General features: G+C 45.8%; 1 protein-coding gene across 1 annotated transcript; it reads left to right on the top strand.

Moving 5' to 3' along the window:
* Nucleotides 1-890: 890 nt before the first annotated feature.
* Nucleotides 891-12774, top strand: LOC117873803 (rab-like protein 2A; the record flags this gene model as incomplete). The annotated part of the gene is given in 5 exon segments (XM_034763583.1): nt 891-970; nt 10431-10542; nt 11546-11643; nt 11903-11986; nt 12318-12774. Coding segments are annotated over 5 exon segments (452 nt in total), but the record flags the coding sequence as incomplete, so codon positions are not given.
* Between the last annotated feature and the right edge of the window lie 141 nt (nt 12775-12915).

The raw sequence follows: 12915 nt of genomic DNA, 5'->3' as shown, positions 1-12915 counted from the left end.
AGTTGGAGCAGTGTCCATACTGTATGCATCCGAAGAAGTGGGCTGTAGTCCACGAAAGCTTATGCTCTAATAAATTTGTTAGTCTCTAAGGTGCCACAAGTACTCCTGTTCTTTTTGTCCATACTGTGTGAGGGTGGGGAGAGGAGGGGCAGGGGAAGTCTGAGCAGTTGGAGGCAATATGGAGAGGTTAGAGCCAGGGGAGGGTGTTGGTATAATGCAGGAAATAATGGAGTGGAAAGGAGGGGGCTGGAGCTGTGCAGTGGGGGAAGTTAGTGAAGCTACACTTGTTCCCCTCCTCTTACACTTCACAGCAGAGTCCTCGTCTGTGAGGCACTCAGTAGTTTGGGACCTGGCTACTTCAGAGACCACCTTATCCTCCATGCCTCTGCAGCCACAGGGACACATTTAGGCTGCCCACTGAGGATGACAGCCAGGGTTCTGGCATGGAGAATGCTCTATGGACCACCCTGCTAAAAAGATCACACTGCCATTGTTGAGATCACCCCTAATCTGTATAGGTTTGGATCCCACAATCATTCCAGTACTATCTGAGTACTTGTCACCCTATTTTCCTCAGCTTTTGCACCCATGCCTTGCCTTGCCTTGCTATTCTGCGTTTTTTAAAATCCAGTTTACACAGAACTTTTTGCACTACTGTATTTACACCAGTGCCAACTGTCTCTGCTGGGACATTGTACAGGCATAGCTAAACCCCATGTATCAGTAGAGCCTATGTTTGTAAACTGGTCAAGGAATGTCTCAGTCTATTATGACAAAGGCTCGTGTCAGTCGGCCTATGGGAGAGGGCTGAACTCTGGGGCTGGGTTGTGAGGGGATTGGAAGTTCTTTCTTGTCATGGCATGCTGAACTTGCTGGTTTGTGCCTTTCAGACTTCTGGGACACAGCCGGACAGGAGAGGTTCCAGAGTATGCATGCATCCTATTACCACAAGGCCCATGCTTGTATCATGGTAAGGGCATTCTTCTACCTCTGGCTTTCACTCTGTGTGTAAAGGATTCCTGGCTGGTAACAGAACCTGTCTGGTATTCATCCTACACGTTACCTTTAATAATGTTACCCTGAGTTCAGGCTCTGACGGCCAGAGTGGCTGAACTGGAGGAGCTAAGAGAGACAGAGAGGTACACAGAGGAGACTTTCCGGGACATAGCAGCGAGGTCCCACCCCCACCCTCTGTGCTGTTGAGGAATATGAAAGTCTTGGGGAAGGAGAAGATCAAACTGGAGCAGATGGAAACAATCCCATTGTTGGGACCCTCCTTTCAGATGATGCCATGGTATCTTCTCACACTGAGGATCTCTCCAGGGGAGGGGACCCCAGTTATTGGAAGAGACTGGTAATAGTAATGGGGGATTCGATTATTAGAAATATAGATAGTTGGGTTTGCGATGACCAGGAGAACTGCATAGTAAATTGCATGCTGGGTGCGAAAGTTGCAGATTTTTCAAGACATCTAGACAGACTTATGTGCAGTGTTAGGGAGGAGCTAGTGGTCATGGTACATGTGGGTACCAATGACATAGGGAAAGGTAGGAGAAAGGTTCTGGAGATCAAATTTAGGCTGCTAGATAAGAGAGAAAAGTCTAGGACTTCTATGGTAGCATTGTCTGAAATGCTTCCGGTTCCAGGCACAGAGCCAGGTAGACAGGCAGCACCGCAGGGTCTCAATGCATGGATCAGACAGTGATGTAGAGATGAAGGATTTAGATTTATTAGGAACTGCGGAACCTTTTAGGAAAGGAGGAGCCTATATGGGAAGGATGGGCTCCTCCTAAATCAAAATGGAACTTAAAATTAAAAAGTTCATAGAGGAATTTTTAAACAAAGGGCTGGGGAAAGCTGAAAGGTGCGGAGGAGAACATGGTGCAGACAGTGACATTCCTTAGGGGAGGATCTATTACTGGGGATTCTCTAAAAAGCAACAGAGGGTCCTGTGGCACCTTTGAGACTAACAGAAGTACTGGGAGCATAAGCTTTCGTGGGTAAGAACCTCACTTCTTCAGATGCAAGACATCTGAAGAAGTTAGGGTTAGGGTTAGAGTTAGGGTTGCATCTGAAGAAGTGAGGTTCTTACCCACGAAAGCTTATGCTCCCAGTACTTCTGTTAGTCTCAAAGGTGCCACAGGACCCTCTGTTGCTTTTTACAGATTCGGACTAACACGGCTACCCCTCTGATACTTGGGGATTCTCTGTGTCCTAGTAAAGAAGTTGATCAAGAACAGGTAGAAGCTTAAGAGAAATAGTCAAATGAAAGAATCTCCCACTCGGTTACATCACAGGAAGGCAGACAATTAAATATTGACAAATTTTATAAGTGCCTATATACAAATGAAAGAAGTCTAAATACTAAAATGGGTGAACTTGAGTGCCTGGTATTAAGTGAGGATATTGATATCACAGAAACTTGATGGAATGATGATAATCAATGGGACAGGGTAATACCAAGGTACAAAATATAAAGGAATGGCAGAGTAGGTCAGGCTGGTTGGGGAGTGGCACTATATGTGAAAGAAAGCACAGAGTCAAATGTAGTAAAAATCATAAATGAATCAAACTGCCATAGAATTTCTATGGATAGACATTCCATGCTTGAATTGTAAGAGTATAGCAGTAGGAATATACTACCGACCGCCTGACCACAATGGTGATGGTGATTATGAAATGCTCAGGGACATTAGAAAGGCTATAAAAATTGAAAAGTTAATAATAATAGGGTATTTTAACTATCTCCATATTGACATGTCACCTCAGGATGGGGTGCAGAAATAACATTTTTAGACACTATGAATGACTGCTTCTTGGAGCAGCTAGTCCTGGAACCCACAAAGGCAGAGCCAATTCTCGATTTAGTGACGCACAGGATCTGGTCCAATGGGTGAATATAGCTAAACCACTCAGTAATAGCAACCATAATGTAATTAAAATTAACATCCTTCTGTGGGGTGAAATACCAAAGAAACCCACCCCGTAGTATTTAACTTCAGAAAAGGGAACTACACAAAAATGAGGAAGCTAGTTAAACAGAAATTAAAAGGAACAGTCACAAGAGTGAAATGCCTGCAAGCTGCATGGAACATTTTAAAAAACACCATAATAGAGGCTCAAATTAAATGTAAACCCCAAATAAAAAAATAGTAAGAGGACCAAAAAAATGCCACCGCAGCTAAACAACAGAGTAAAAGAAGCGGTTAGAGGCAAAAAGCCATTCTTTAAAAATTGGAAGTCAAATCCTACTGAAGAAAATAGAAAGGAGCATTATCTCTGGCAAGTCAAGTGTAAAAGTATAATTACACAGACCAAAAAAGAATTGGAGGACCAACTAGCAAAAGACTTAAAAGTATTTTTTGCTGTAGTTTTTAAGTACCCCCGAAGCAGGAAGCCTGCCAAACAATCAGTGGGGCCACTTGACGATCAAGATGCTAAAGGAGCACTCAAGGAAGACAAAGCCATTGCAGAGAAGCTAAATGAATTCTTTGCATCTGTCTTCACAGCAGATGAAGTAGAGGAGATTCCCATACCTGCACCATTCTTTTTAGGTGACAAATCTGAGGAACTGTCCCAGACTGAGGTGTTGAGAGAGGAGGTTTTGGCACAAATTGATAAACAGTAGTAGTAAATCACCAGGACCACATGGGATTCACCCAAGAGTTCTAAAGGAACTCAAATAAGAAATTGAAGAACTACTAACTGTGGAATGTAACCTACCGCTTAAATCAGCCTCTGTACCAGATGACTGGATGATAGCTCCAGGGGCAATCCTAGCAATTACGGGCCAGTAATCCTAACTTCAGTACTAAGCAAATTGGTTGCAACTATAGTAAAGTACAGAAATATCAGATACATAGATGAAGATGATTTGGGGAACAGTCAACATGGCTTTTGTAAAGGGAAATCATGCCTTACCAATTTATTAGAATTCTTTGTGGAGGTCAACAAACTTGTAAACAAGGGTGATCTGGTTGATTCAGTGTGCTTGGACTTTCAGAAATCCTTTGATAAGGTCCTCCACCAAAGGCTCTTAAGCAAAGTACGTTTTCAGGGGATATGAAGGAACGTCCTCTCATGGATCAGGGACTGATTAAAAGAAAGGAAATAAAGGGTAGGAATAAATGACCAATTTTCAGAATGGAGACAGGTAATTAGTGGGGTTCTCCAGAGATCTATACTGGGACCAGTGCTGTTCAACATGTTCATAAATGATATGGGAAAAGGAGCAAACAGTGAGGTGGCAGAGTTTACAGATGATACAAAATTATTCAAGATAGTTAAGTCCAAGGCACTAATTACAAAGGGATCTCACAAAACTGGGTGACTGGGCAACAAAGTGGCAGATTCATAGATTCTAGGACTGGAAGGGACCTCGAGAGGTCATCGAGTCCAGTCCCCTGCCCGCATGGCAGGACCAAATACTGTCTAGACCATCCCTGATAGACAATTATCTAACCTACTCTTAAATATCTCCAGAGACGGAGATTCCACAACCTCCCTAGGCAATTTGTTCCAGTGTTTAACCACCCTGACAGTTAGGAACTTTTTCCTAATGTCCAACCTAGACCTCCCTTGCTGCAGTTTAAACCCATTTTTTCTGGTTCTATCCTTAGAGGCTAAGGTGAACAAGTTCTCTCCCTCCTCCTTATGACACCCTTTTAGATACCTGAAAACTGCTATCATGTCCCCTCTCAGTCTTCTCTTTTCCAAACTAAACAAACCCAATTCTTTCAGCCTTCCTTCATAGGTCATGTTCTCAAGACCTTTAATCATTCTTGTTGCTCTTCTTTGGACCCTTTCCAATTTCTCCACATCTTTTTTAAAATGCGGCGCCCAGAACTGGACACACTACTCCAGCTGAGGCCTAACCAGAGCAGAGTAGAGCGGAAGAATGACTTCTCGTGTTTTGCTCACAACACCCTGTTAATACATCCCAGAATCATGTTTGCTTTTTTTGCAACAGCATCACACTGTTGACTCATATTTAGCTTGTGGTCCACTATAACCCCTAGATCCCTTTCTGCCGTACTCCTTCCTAGACAGTCTTTTCCCATTCTGTATGTGTGAAATTGATTTTTCCTTCCTAAGTGGAGCACTTTGCATTTGTCTTTGTTAAACTTCATCCTGTTTAACTCAGACCATTTCTCCAATTTGTCCAGATCATTTTGAATTATGACCCTGTCCTCCAAAGTAGTTGCAATCCCTCCCAGTTTGGTATCATCCGCAAACTTAATAAGCGTACTTTCTATGCCAATATCTAAGTCGTTGATGAAGATATTGAACAGAGCCGGTCCCAAAACAGACCCCTGCGGTACCCCACTCGTTACGCCTTTCCAGCAGGAAATTCAACGTTCATAAATGCAAAGTAGGGAACACTGGAAAACAACTGTACATCCAAAAGAATGGGGTCTAAATTAGCTGTTACCACTCAAGAAAGATCTTGGAGTCTTTGTGGATCATTCTCTGAAAACATCTGCTCAGTGTGCAACGTCAGTCAAAAAAGCAACAGACTCATTAGGAGGGGAATAGATAATAAGATGGAAAATATCATAATGCCACTATATAAGTTACGTGCCCACACCTAGAATACTGTGTGCCATTCAGGTCACCTCCATCTCAAAAAAAGATATATTAGAATTGGAAAAGATACAGAGAAAGGCAACAAAATGATTATGGGTATGGAACAGCTTCCAGATGAGGAGAAATTAAAAAGACTGGAACTGTTCAGTTTGGAAAAGAGACAGTTAAGTGGGGATATGATAGATCTTGATAAAATCATGACTGGTTTGGAGAAAGTGAATAGGGAAGTGTTATTTACCCCTTCACATAACACATGAGCCAGGCATCACCCGATGAAATTAATAGGCAGCAGGCTTAAAACAAACAAAAGGACGTACTTCTTCACACATTGCACAGTCAACCTGAGGAACTCACTGCCAGGGGATGTTGTGAAAGCCAAAATTATAACTGGGTTAAAAAAATAATTAGATAAGTTCATGGAAGATAGGTTCATCAATGGCTATAGCCAAGATGGTCAGAGATGCCACCCCATGCTCTGGGTATCCCTAAGCCCTTAACTCCCAGATGCTGGAACTGGACAACAGGGGATGGCTCACTCGATAATTACCTTGTTTTTTTCACTCCCTCTGAAGCATCTGGCACTGGCCACTAGCAGAAGACAAGTTAATAAGCTAGATCAGTGGTTCCCAAACTGGGGTTCGTGAACAAATGTTACAGGGGGTTCTCGGGAAAAATTCCCTAATGGCGGACAGAACTGTCCCTAGAGACCCCAGACAGCATGGGGGCCAGCAGCACGGAGCCCCTGGACCTCCAAGAGCTAAGCAGATCAAAGCAAGCATATCTATCACACTGAGGAGATTTAAACTTCAAGATTCCTTATAAGAAATGGAAAGGGAGGTGGATATTTTTTGCTGTTTTTAAAATTAAATAGGCAGCTAGTATTGTTTTTAAAATTATTATGAAGAACAAGTTTAAGCTTTGTTGTAACGTGCTTTGTTTGCCTGGACTGCTCAAGACCTGAATGCTTGTGTAGGAGGAACTCTTTGAGTTGGCTTCTTAAATACCTTCATGCTGTTTTACATCTGATACTCCTTGATGAAACATAGGAGCCTTGTCTTGTAACAGGCTTATTCAAAGTGATACAAGCTACAAAAGTGAGATCTTGGAAGAGTGTTGCCGTTTTCATAATGTAATAAAAATACTGTAATGATAAATAATAATAATAAATAGTGTGTAATAAACATGTCATAAAAACAAATTTTATATTTCCAAGTCACTGCTTTTATAATTTATACTCAGGTAAAGGAGAAAAATCCCTGAAAATATTCATTTTTAGGAAGGAGTTCACAAGACTTGACATTTTAGTGAAAGGGGTTCACAGGTTGTTAAAGTTTGGGAATCACTGAGCTAGATGGACTTTTGGTCTGACCTAGTATGGCCATTCTTATGTTCTTATGTAGTGCTGTAAATATTTCCTTTCCTGGCTTGCAGTTGACATTCCTTCCTATTCTGTTCTCCTGTCCCTTCTCCCATCATTGTTTACCTTTAGCACCTTTCCTCATAACTCCGTCCCTCCACCCCTTTGTATTTCTGTTGTTCTCTCAACTCCGTCCAATTCATCAACAACTTTTCAGTAATATCATGCCCAGAACAGAATGCACTTTTCCTGGTGTAATCACATCAAAGCCATATAGGGAGGTCTGTCCCTGTGTTGCTTTGTGACTCGATGCCTTGGAGCATGCAGCACAAAGCTGCATTGGTCTATTCTGCGGGATTATGGGAGACTTTAATCACCTTGATATCTGCTGGGAAAGCAATACAGCGGTGCACAGACAATCTAGGAAGTTTTTGGAAAGTGTAGGGGACAATTTCCTGGTGCAAGTGCTGGAGGAACCAACTAGGGGCAGAGCTTTTCTTGACCTGCTGCTCACAAACAGGGAAGAATTAGTAGGGGAAGCAAAAGTGGATGGGAACCTGGGAGGCAGTGACCATGAGATGGTCGAGTTCAGGATCCTGACACAAGGAAGAAAGGAGAGCAGCAGAATACAGACCCTGGACTTCAGAAAAGCAGACTTGGACTCCCTCAGGGAACAGATGGGCAGGATCCCCTGGGAGAATAACATGAAGGGCAAAGGGGTCCAGGAGAGCTGGCTGTATTTTAAAGAATCCTTATTGCGGTTGCAGGAACAAACCATCCCGATGTGTAGAAAGAATAATAAATATGGCAGGCGACCAGCTTGGCTAAACACTGAAATCCTTGCTGATCTTAAACGCAAAAAAGAAGCTTACAAGAAGTGGAAGATTGGACAAATGACCAGGGAGGAGTATAAAAATATTGCTCAGGCATGCAGGAGTGAAATCAGGAAGGCCAAATCACACTTGGAGTTGCAGCTAGCAGGAGATGTTAAGAGTAACAAGAAGGGTTTCTTCAGGTATGTTAGCAACAAGAAGAAAGTCAAGGAAAGTGTGGGCCCCTTACTGAATGAGGGAGGCAACCTAGTGACAGAGGATGTGGAAAAAGCTAATGTATTCAATGCTTTTTTTGCCTCTGTCTTCACGAACAAGGTCAGCTCCCAGACGGCTGCACTGGGCAGCACAATATGGGGAGAAGGTGACCAGCCCTCTGTGGACAAAGAAGTGGTTCGGGACTATTTAAAAAAACTGGACGTGCACAAGTCCATGGGGCCAGATGTGCTGCATCCAAGGGTGCTAAAGGAGTCAGCGAATGAGATTGCAGAGCCATTAGCCATTATTTTTGAAAACTCATGGCGATCGGGGGAGGTCCCGGATGACTGGAAAAAGGCTAATGTAGTGCCCATCTTTAAAAAAGGGAAGAAGGAGGATTCGGGGAACTACAGGCCAGTCAGCCTCACCTCAGTCCCTGGAAAAATCATGGAGCAGGTCCTCAAAGAATCAATTATGAAACACTTAGAGGAGAAGAAAGTGATCAGGAACAGTCAGCATGGATTCACCAAGGGGAAGTTGTGCCTGACTAACCTAATTGCCTTCTATGATGAGATAACTGGGTCTGTGGATGAGGGGAAAGCAGTGGATGTGTTATTCCTTGACTTTAGCAAAGCTTTTGATACGGTCTCCCACAGTATTCTTGCCGCCAAGTTAAAGAAGTATGGGTTGGATGAGTGGACTATAAGGTGGATAGAAAGCTGGCTAGATCGTCAATGGCTCCATGTCTAGTTGGCAGCCGGTTTCAAGCGGAGTGCCCCAAGGGTCGGTCCTGGGGCCGGTTTGTTTAATATCTTTATTAATGATCTGGAGGGTGGTGTGGACTGCACTCTCAGCAAGTTTGCAGATGACACTAAACTAGGAGGCGTGGTAGATACACTAGAGGGTAGGGATAGGATACAGAGGGACCTAGACAAATTAGAGGATTGGGCCAAAAAAAACCTGATGAGGTTCAACAAGGACAAGTGCAGAGTCCTGCACTTAGGACGGAAGAATCCCATGCACTGCTACAGACTAGGGACCGAATGGCTAGGTAGCAGTTCTGCAGAAAAGGACCTAGGGGTCACAGTGGAGGAGAAGCTGGATATGAGTCAACAGTGTGCTCTTGTTGCCAAGAAGGCTAACGGCATTTTGGGCTGCATAAGTAGGAGCATTGCCAGCAGATTGAGGGACGTGATCATTCCCCTTTATTCGACCTTGGTGAGGCCTTATCTGGAGTACTGTGTCCAGTTTTGGACCCCACACTACAAGAAGGATGTGAAAAAATTGGAAAGAGTCCAGCGGAGGGCAACAAAAATGATTAGGGGTCTGGAGCACATGACTTATGTGGAGAGGCTGAGGGAACTGGAATTGTTTAGTCTCCAAAAGAGAAGAATGAGGGGGGATTTGATAGCAGCCTTCAACTACCTGAAGGGGGGTTCCAAAGAGGATGGAGCTCGGCTGTTCTCAGTGGTGGCAGATGACAGAACAAGGAGCAATGGTCTCAAGTTGCAGTGGGGGAGGTCCAGTTTGGAAATTAGGAAACACTATTTCACTAGGAGGGTGGTGAAGCACTGGAATGCGTTACCTAGGGAGGTGGTGGAATCTCCTTCCTTGGAGGTTTTTAAGGCCCGGCTTGACAAAGCCCTGGCTGGGATGATTTAGTTGGGAATTGGTCCTGCTTTGAGCAGGGGGTTGGACTAGATGACCTCCTGAGGTCCCTTCCAACCCTGATATTCTATGATTCTATGATTAGTGCATTGCAAATTCATGTCCCATTTGCTGCCTCCTCTCACTGCCCTTGTCTTTCAGCCATTGCTGGTGTTTCCTGCCCGGATGTGTTCCCTTTCCAGGCTTTAATCTCTTCACTCTACTCTGTCCACACTGTTATTCTCAGCTCCTCCTAACTTAGCATCATTTGTAAACCTCATTAACATGTTGCTGACCCCCTTGTCTAGATCATTAATGAAGTTTGTAAATCAGACTGGGCCTGACACCTATCCTTAGAGGGCACATTAGACCCTTCCCCACCCTCTTTATTGTTAAGGGCACTATACAAGGCACGTTGTGCAGAGAGACCAAGAGGCTGATGATAGCTTAGTGCAGGGAGAGGGGCTGGTTTTATTTTTAATGGCTTGATGATAGTTTGCCATTTACCATAGCCTTTGTTTGACCACCTTCCTGCCAGTTGTCAGCCCCTATGCTGGTGTCTGGTCTAAGCCAATTGTAATTAATTCTGACACTGAGGTTCCATGGGATGCTGTATCAAACATTTTGATCCAATCTAAATAATCTCCCTTCAGCATCTTCCCTTCAAGCACTAACTCTGCAATTCTGTATGTTTAAAAAGAAAGGCAGCGATTGTGCTTGGTGGGATGAGTTCTTTGCAAATGCTCAGTGCAGTGGGTTGCTCGGGGACTGTCCAGCTGCAGGCCTGGTGACAGGTGGCTCTTCCTTGGCAGGTGTTTGATGTGCAGAGGAAGGTCACCTACAAGAACCTGAATAGCTGGTACAAGGAGCTGAGAGAGTTCCGCCCAGAGATCCCCTGCATTGTGGTGGCCAACAAAATTGATGGTGAGTGTTTCTGCCTCAGTCTTTTGGTGCTGTGGGATGGTCCTTTTGTGATATGGCTGAGGGAAGTGACCGCCTGGCTGGTCCCAAGGGCTTGTTGGAGATGGACTCCATCGGTCATATTTTACTAGATAAAGTACAGGCCTTTCACAGCATGTTTGTGCCTCTTGACTTTGTTTTGCTCAGAAAAAGAAACCGAAACCACAAATTTGTTTTCAGCACAGACATAAATATATAGTACAGTTAGCTGAGCTCTGCCCTGATATGACCCTGTCTCCTTCCTATCCCCTCCCCTGAACAGCAACTTGCACCACACTGGCCAGCTGGCAGAGCCCTCTTAGCTCACCAGGTTCCCTGACCTGGCTACTGTTTATAGTCTGTGTTGTGGAAGGACCCAGAGGCCCCATCCAGATCAGGCCCCTTTGTGCATCGATGAGACTGTCCCTGCCCCAAAGAGATTGCAGTCTGCTTTGGGACGAGAAGCAACAAGTGAGTGTGACAAACAGTGGAAGAGCAGCAGAGGGAGGGCAAAGGTGATGGCTCTATGACAACACCGGTACGCTGCAAGTGTCCTAGGAGGTGAACCATTGTTAGCAATAGTGAGAAACGTTTGAAAGACATCCCTAGCACAGACAGAGCCGTGCAGGCCTGGGAGCTGGGACAGATGAAAAGTAATGCTCCATTGTTTACACTGCACCAGATGTCCCCCAGTGAGACAGGTGAGAGTCCCTGTCAGGGTCCCTCTGTGGAAAGCCTTGACCAGCAACAAAAAGGTCCTCTTCCATCCTGTACTTCCTCGCTAACTGTTAGTTTAGCCTGCCTCCCTTTGCAGGGACCTCTAGTTCTCAGGAGGCACCATCCAAACCATGTGCTGCATGAAGGGGGCCTTGCCAGTGAGATGCCCCCATGCAGGTTGCATGGATTCCTTCTCTATGCTGTCCCAGGGCATGCTTGACCTGCTACCAGCAGTGATGACTCAACAACTGCTTCTCCTTTGCTCCTTCAGCGGATATGAAAGTTACTCAGAAAAGCTTCAACTTTGCCCGGAAGTTCAATCTGCCCTTCTATTTTGTCTCAGCTGCAGATGGCACCAACGTAGTGAAGGTAAATCTTAGCTATGTGAGGTGGGACTGGTGCCAGGCTGCATGGGGAGGTGAGAAGGAGCAGGGATTCTTTGTGAGACAGGATGTTTCGCTGGTTGCCTCCCAGGTGTGTAGGGTCCCGTTGCTGGGGGGTTGTCTCGTGGCTGGTTTCTCTACGGTGCTGAAGGGTGGGGGGGAAAGTCCTGTGGGTTCACCTGGGGTTGGGCATCTCAGACACCCCTCTCATTCCCAGAGTGACAAGTGCCCCCCTTTCTCCTCAGCTCTTCAGTGATGCTATCAAACTGGCCGTTGCGTACAAACAGAATTCAGGGGATTTTATGGATGAGGTCATGCGGGAGCTGGAGGTAAGAGAGCCCTGCCTAAAGCTCGCCTCCCTCTCCTTAGTGGTTGCCAGCACCACACACCTTCCCTCACCAGGAAAAAGCCCCCAGTCCCAGTGCAGAGTGGGCTGAGGTGGAGCCTGTGTTGGGAGCGTCATGGGGATCCCGTAGTGCCCCAGTCCCAGCTCAGAGTGGGTGAGGTGGGCCCTGTGTTGGGAGCGTTGTGGGATCCTGTACAGACAGCCCCAGGTTAGGGGTGAGGGGATGAGGTGCTGTGCTGGGAGTGCCATGGTGTGGTGGGGAATGGCTGGTTCCCATTTGCTTCTCACCATTCCCCCATCCTGCTCCCTTCCAGAACTTTGAGCTGCAGAAAAAGGGGGAGGACTCGGAAAAAGAGGAGAACTACCCCGAGGAGAAGCCCCCATCCACCTGAACCCAGGCCTCAGACCAACCTTGTGCTGCTCCCTATCGCCCCAGCTTCTTCATGGTTAGTTAGAACCGTCACTCTCTGCCAGGGGAGAGCAGATTTCTCATGCACTGGCCATGCTGGGAGCCTCTGGCTGGGACCATCCCTCCCTAGAAGGGAGACTGTTTGGGCCTGATCTTCCTGGCCTGGACCCTATCCTCCTGAGCATCCGGGACGCAGAAGGAACAGGAATACATGTGACTGCTGCCTGCCCCTGTGGGAGGGAAGGGGGGGGCATTTGCTGGGTTGTTGGGCCACTGCCTGCCCTGCAGGGAAGGGTCCTGCCCAGCTGTCTATTAGCAGAGCCCAGATTGAGAAAAACAATACTAAAGGATTTTTTTACAAAGCGTTCAGCCTGGGTCCTTCCTGCATCCAAACCATGTTTGAATAGCAGCCCTTCCCACTGCTATTTCAACCCAGCCAGCTCTACCTCTCACCCCTCCCTGACCCCACCCACCGTACCAGCCCACCCATTCCGCCCCAATGC

Source organism: Trachemys scripta, chromosome 1, assembly GCF_013100865.1.
Source record: "Trachemys scripta elegans isolate TJP31775 chromosome 1, CAS_Tse_1.0, whole genome shotgun sequence".
Lineage (NCBI taxonomy): Eukaryota > Metazoa > Chordata > Testudines > Emydidae > Trachemys > Trachemys scripta.
Note: the sequence above shows the minus strand (reverse complement) of the source record. Positions and strands in the feature narration are given on the sequence as shown.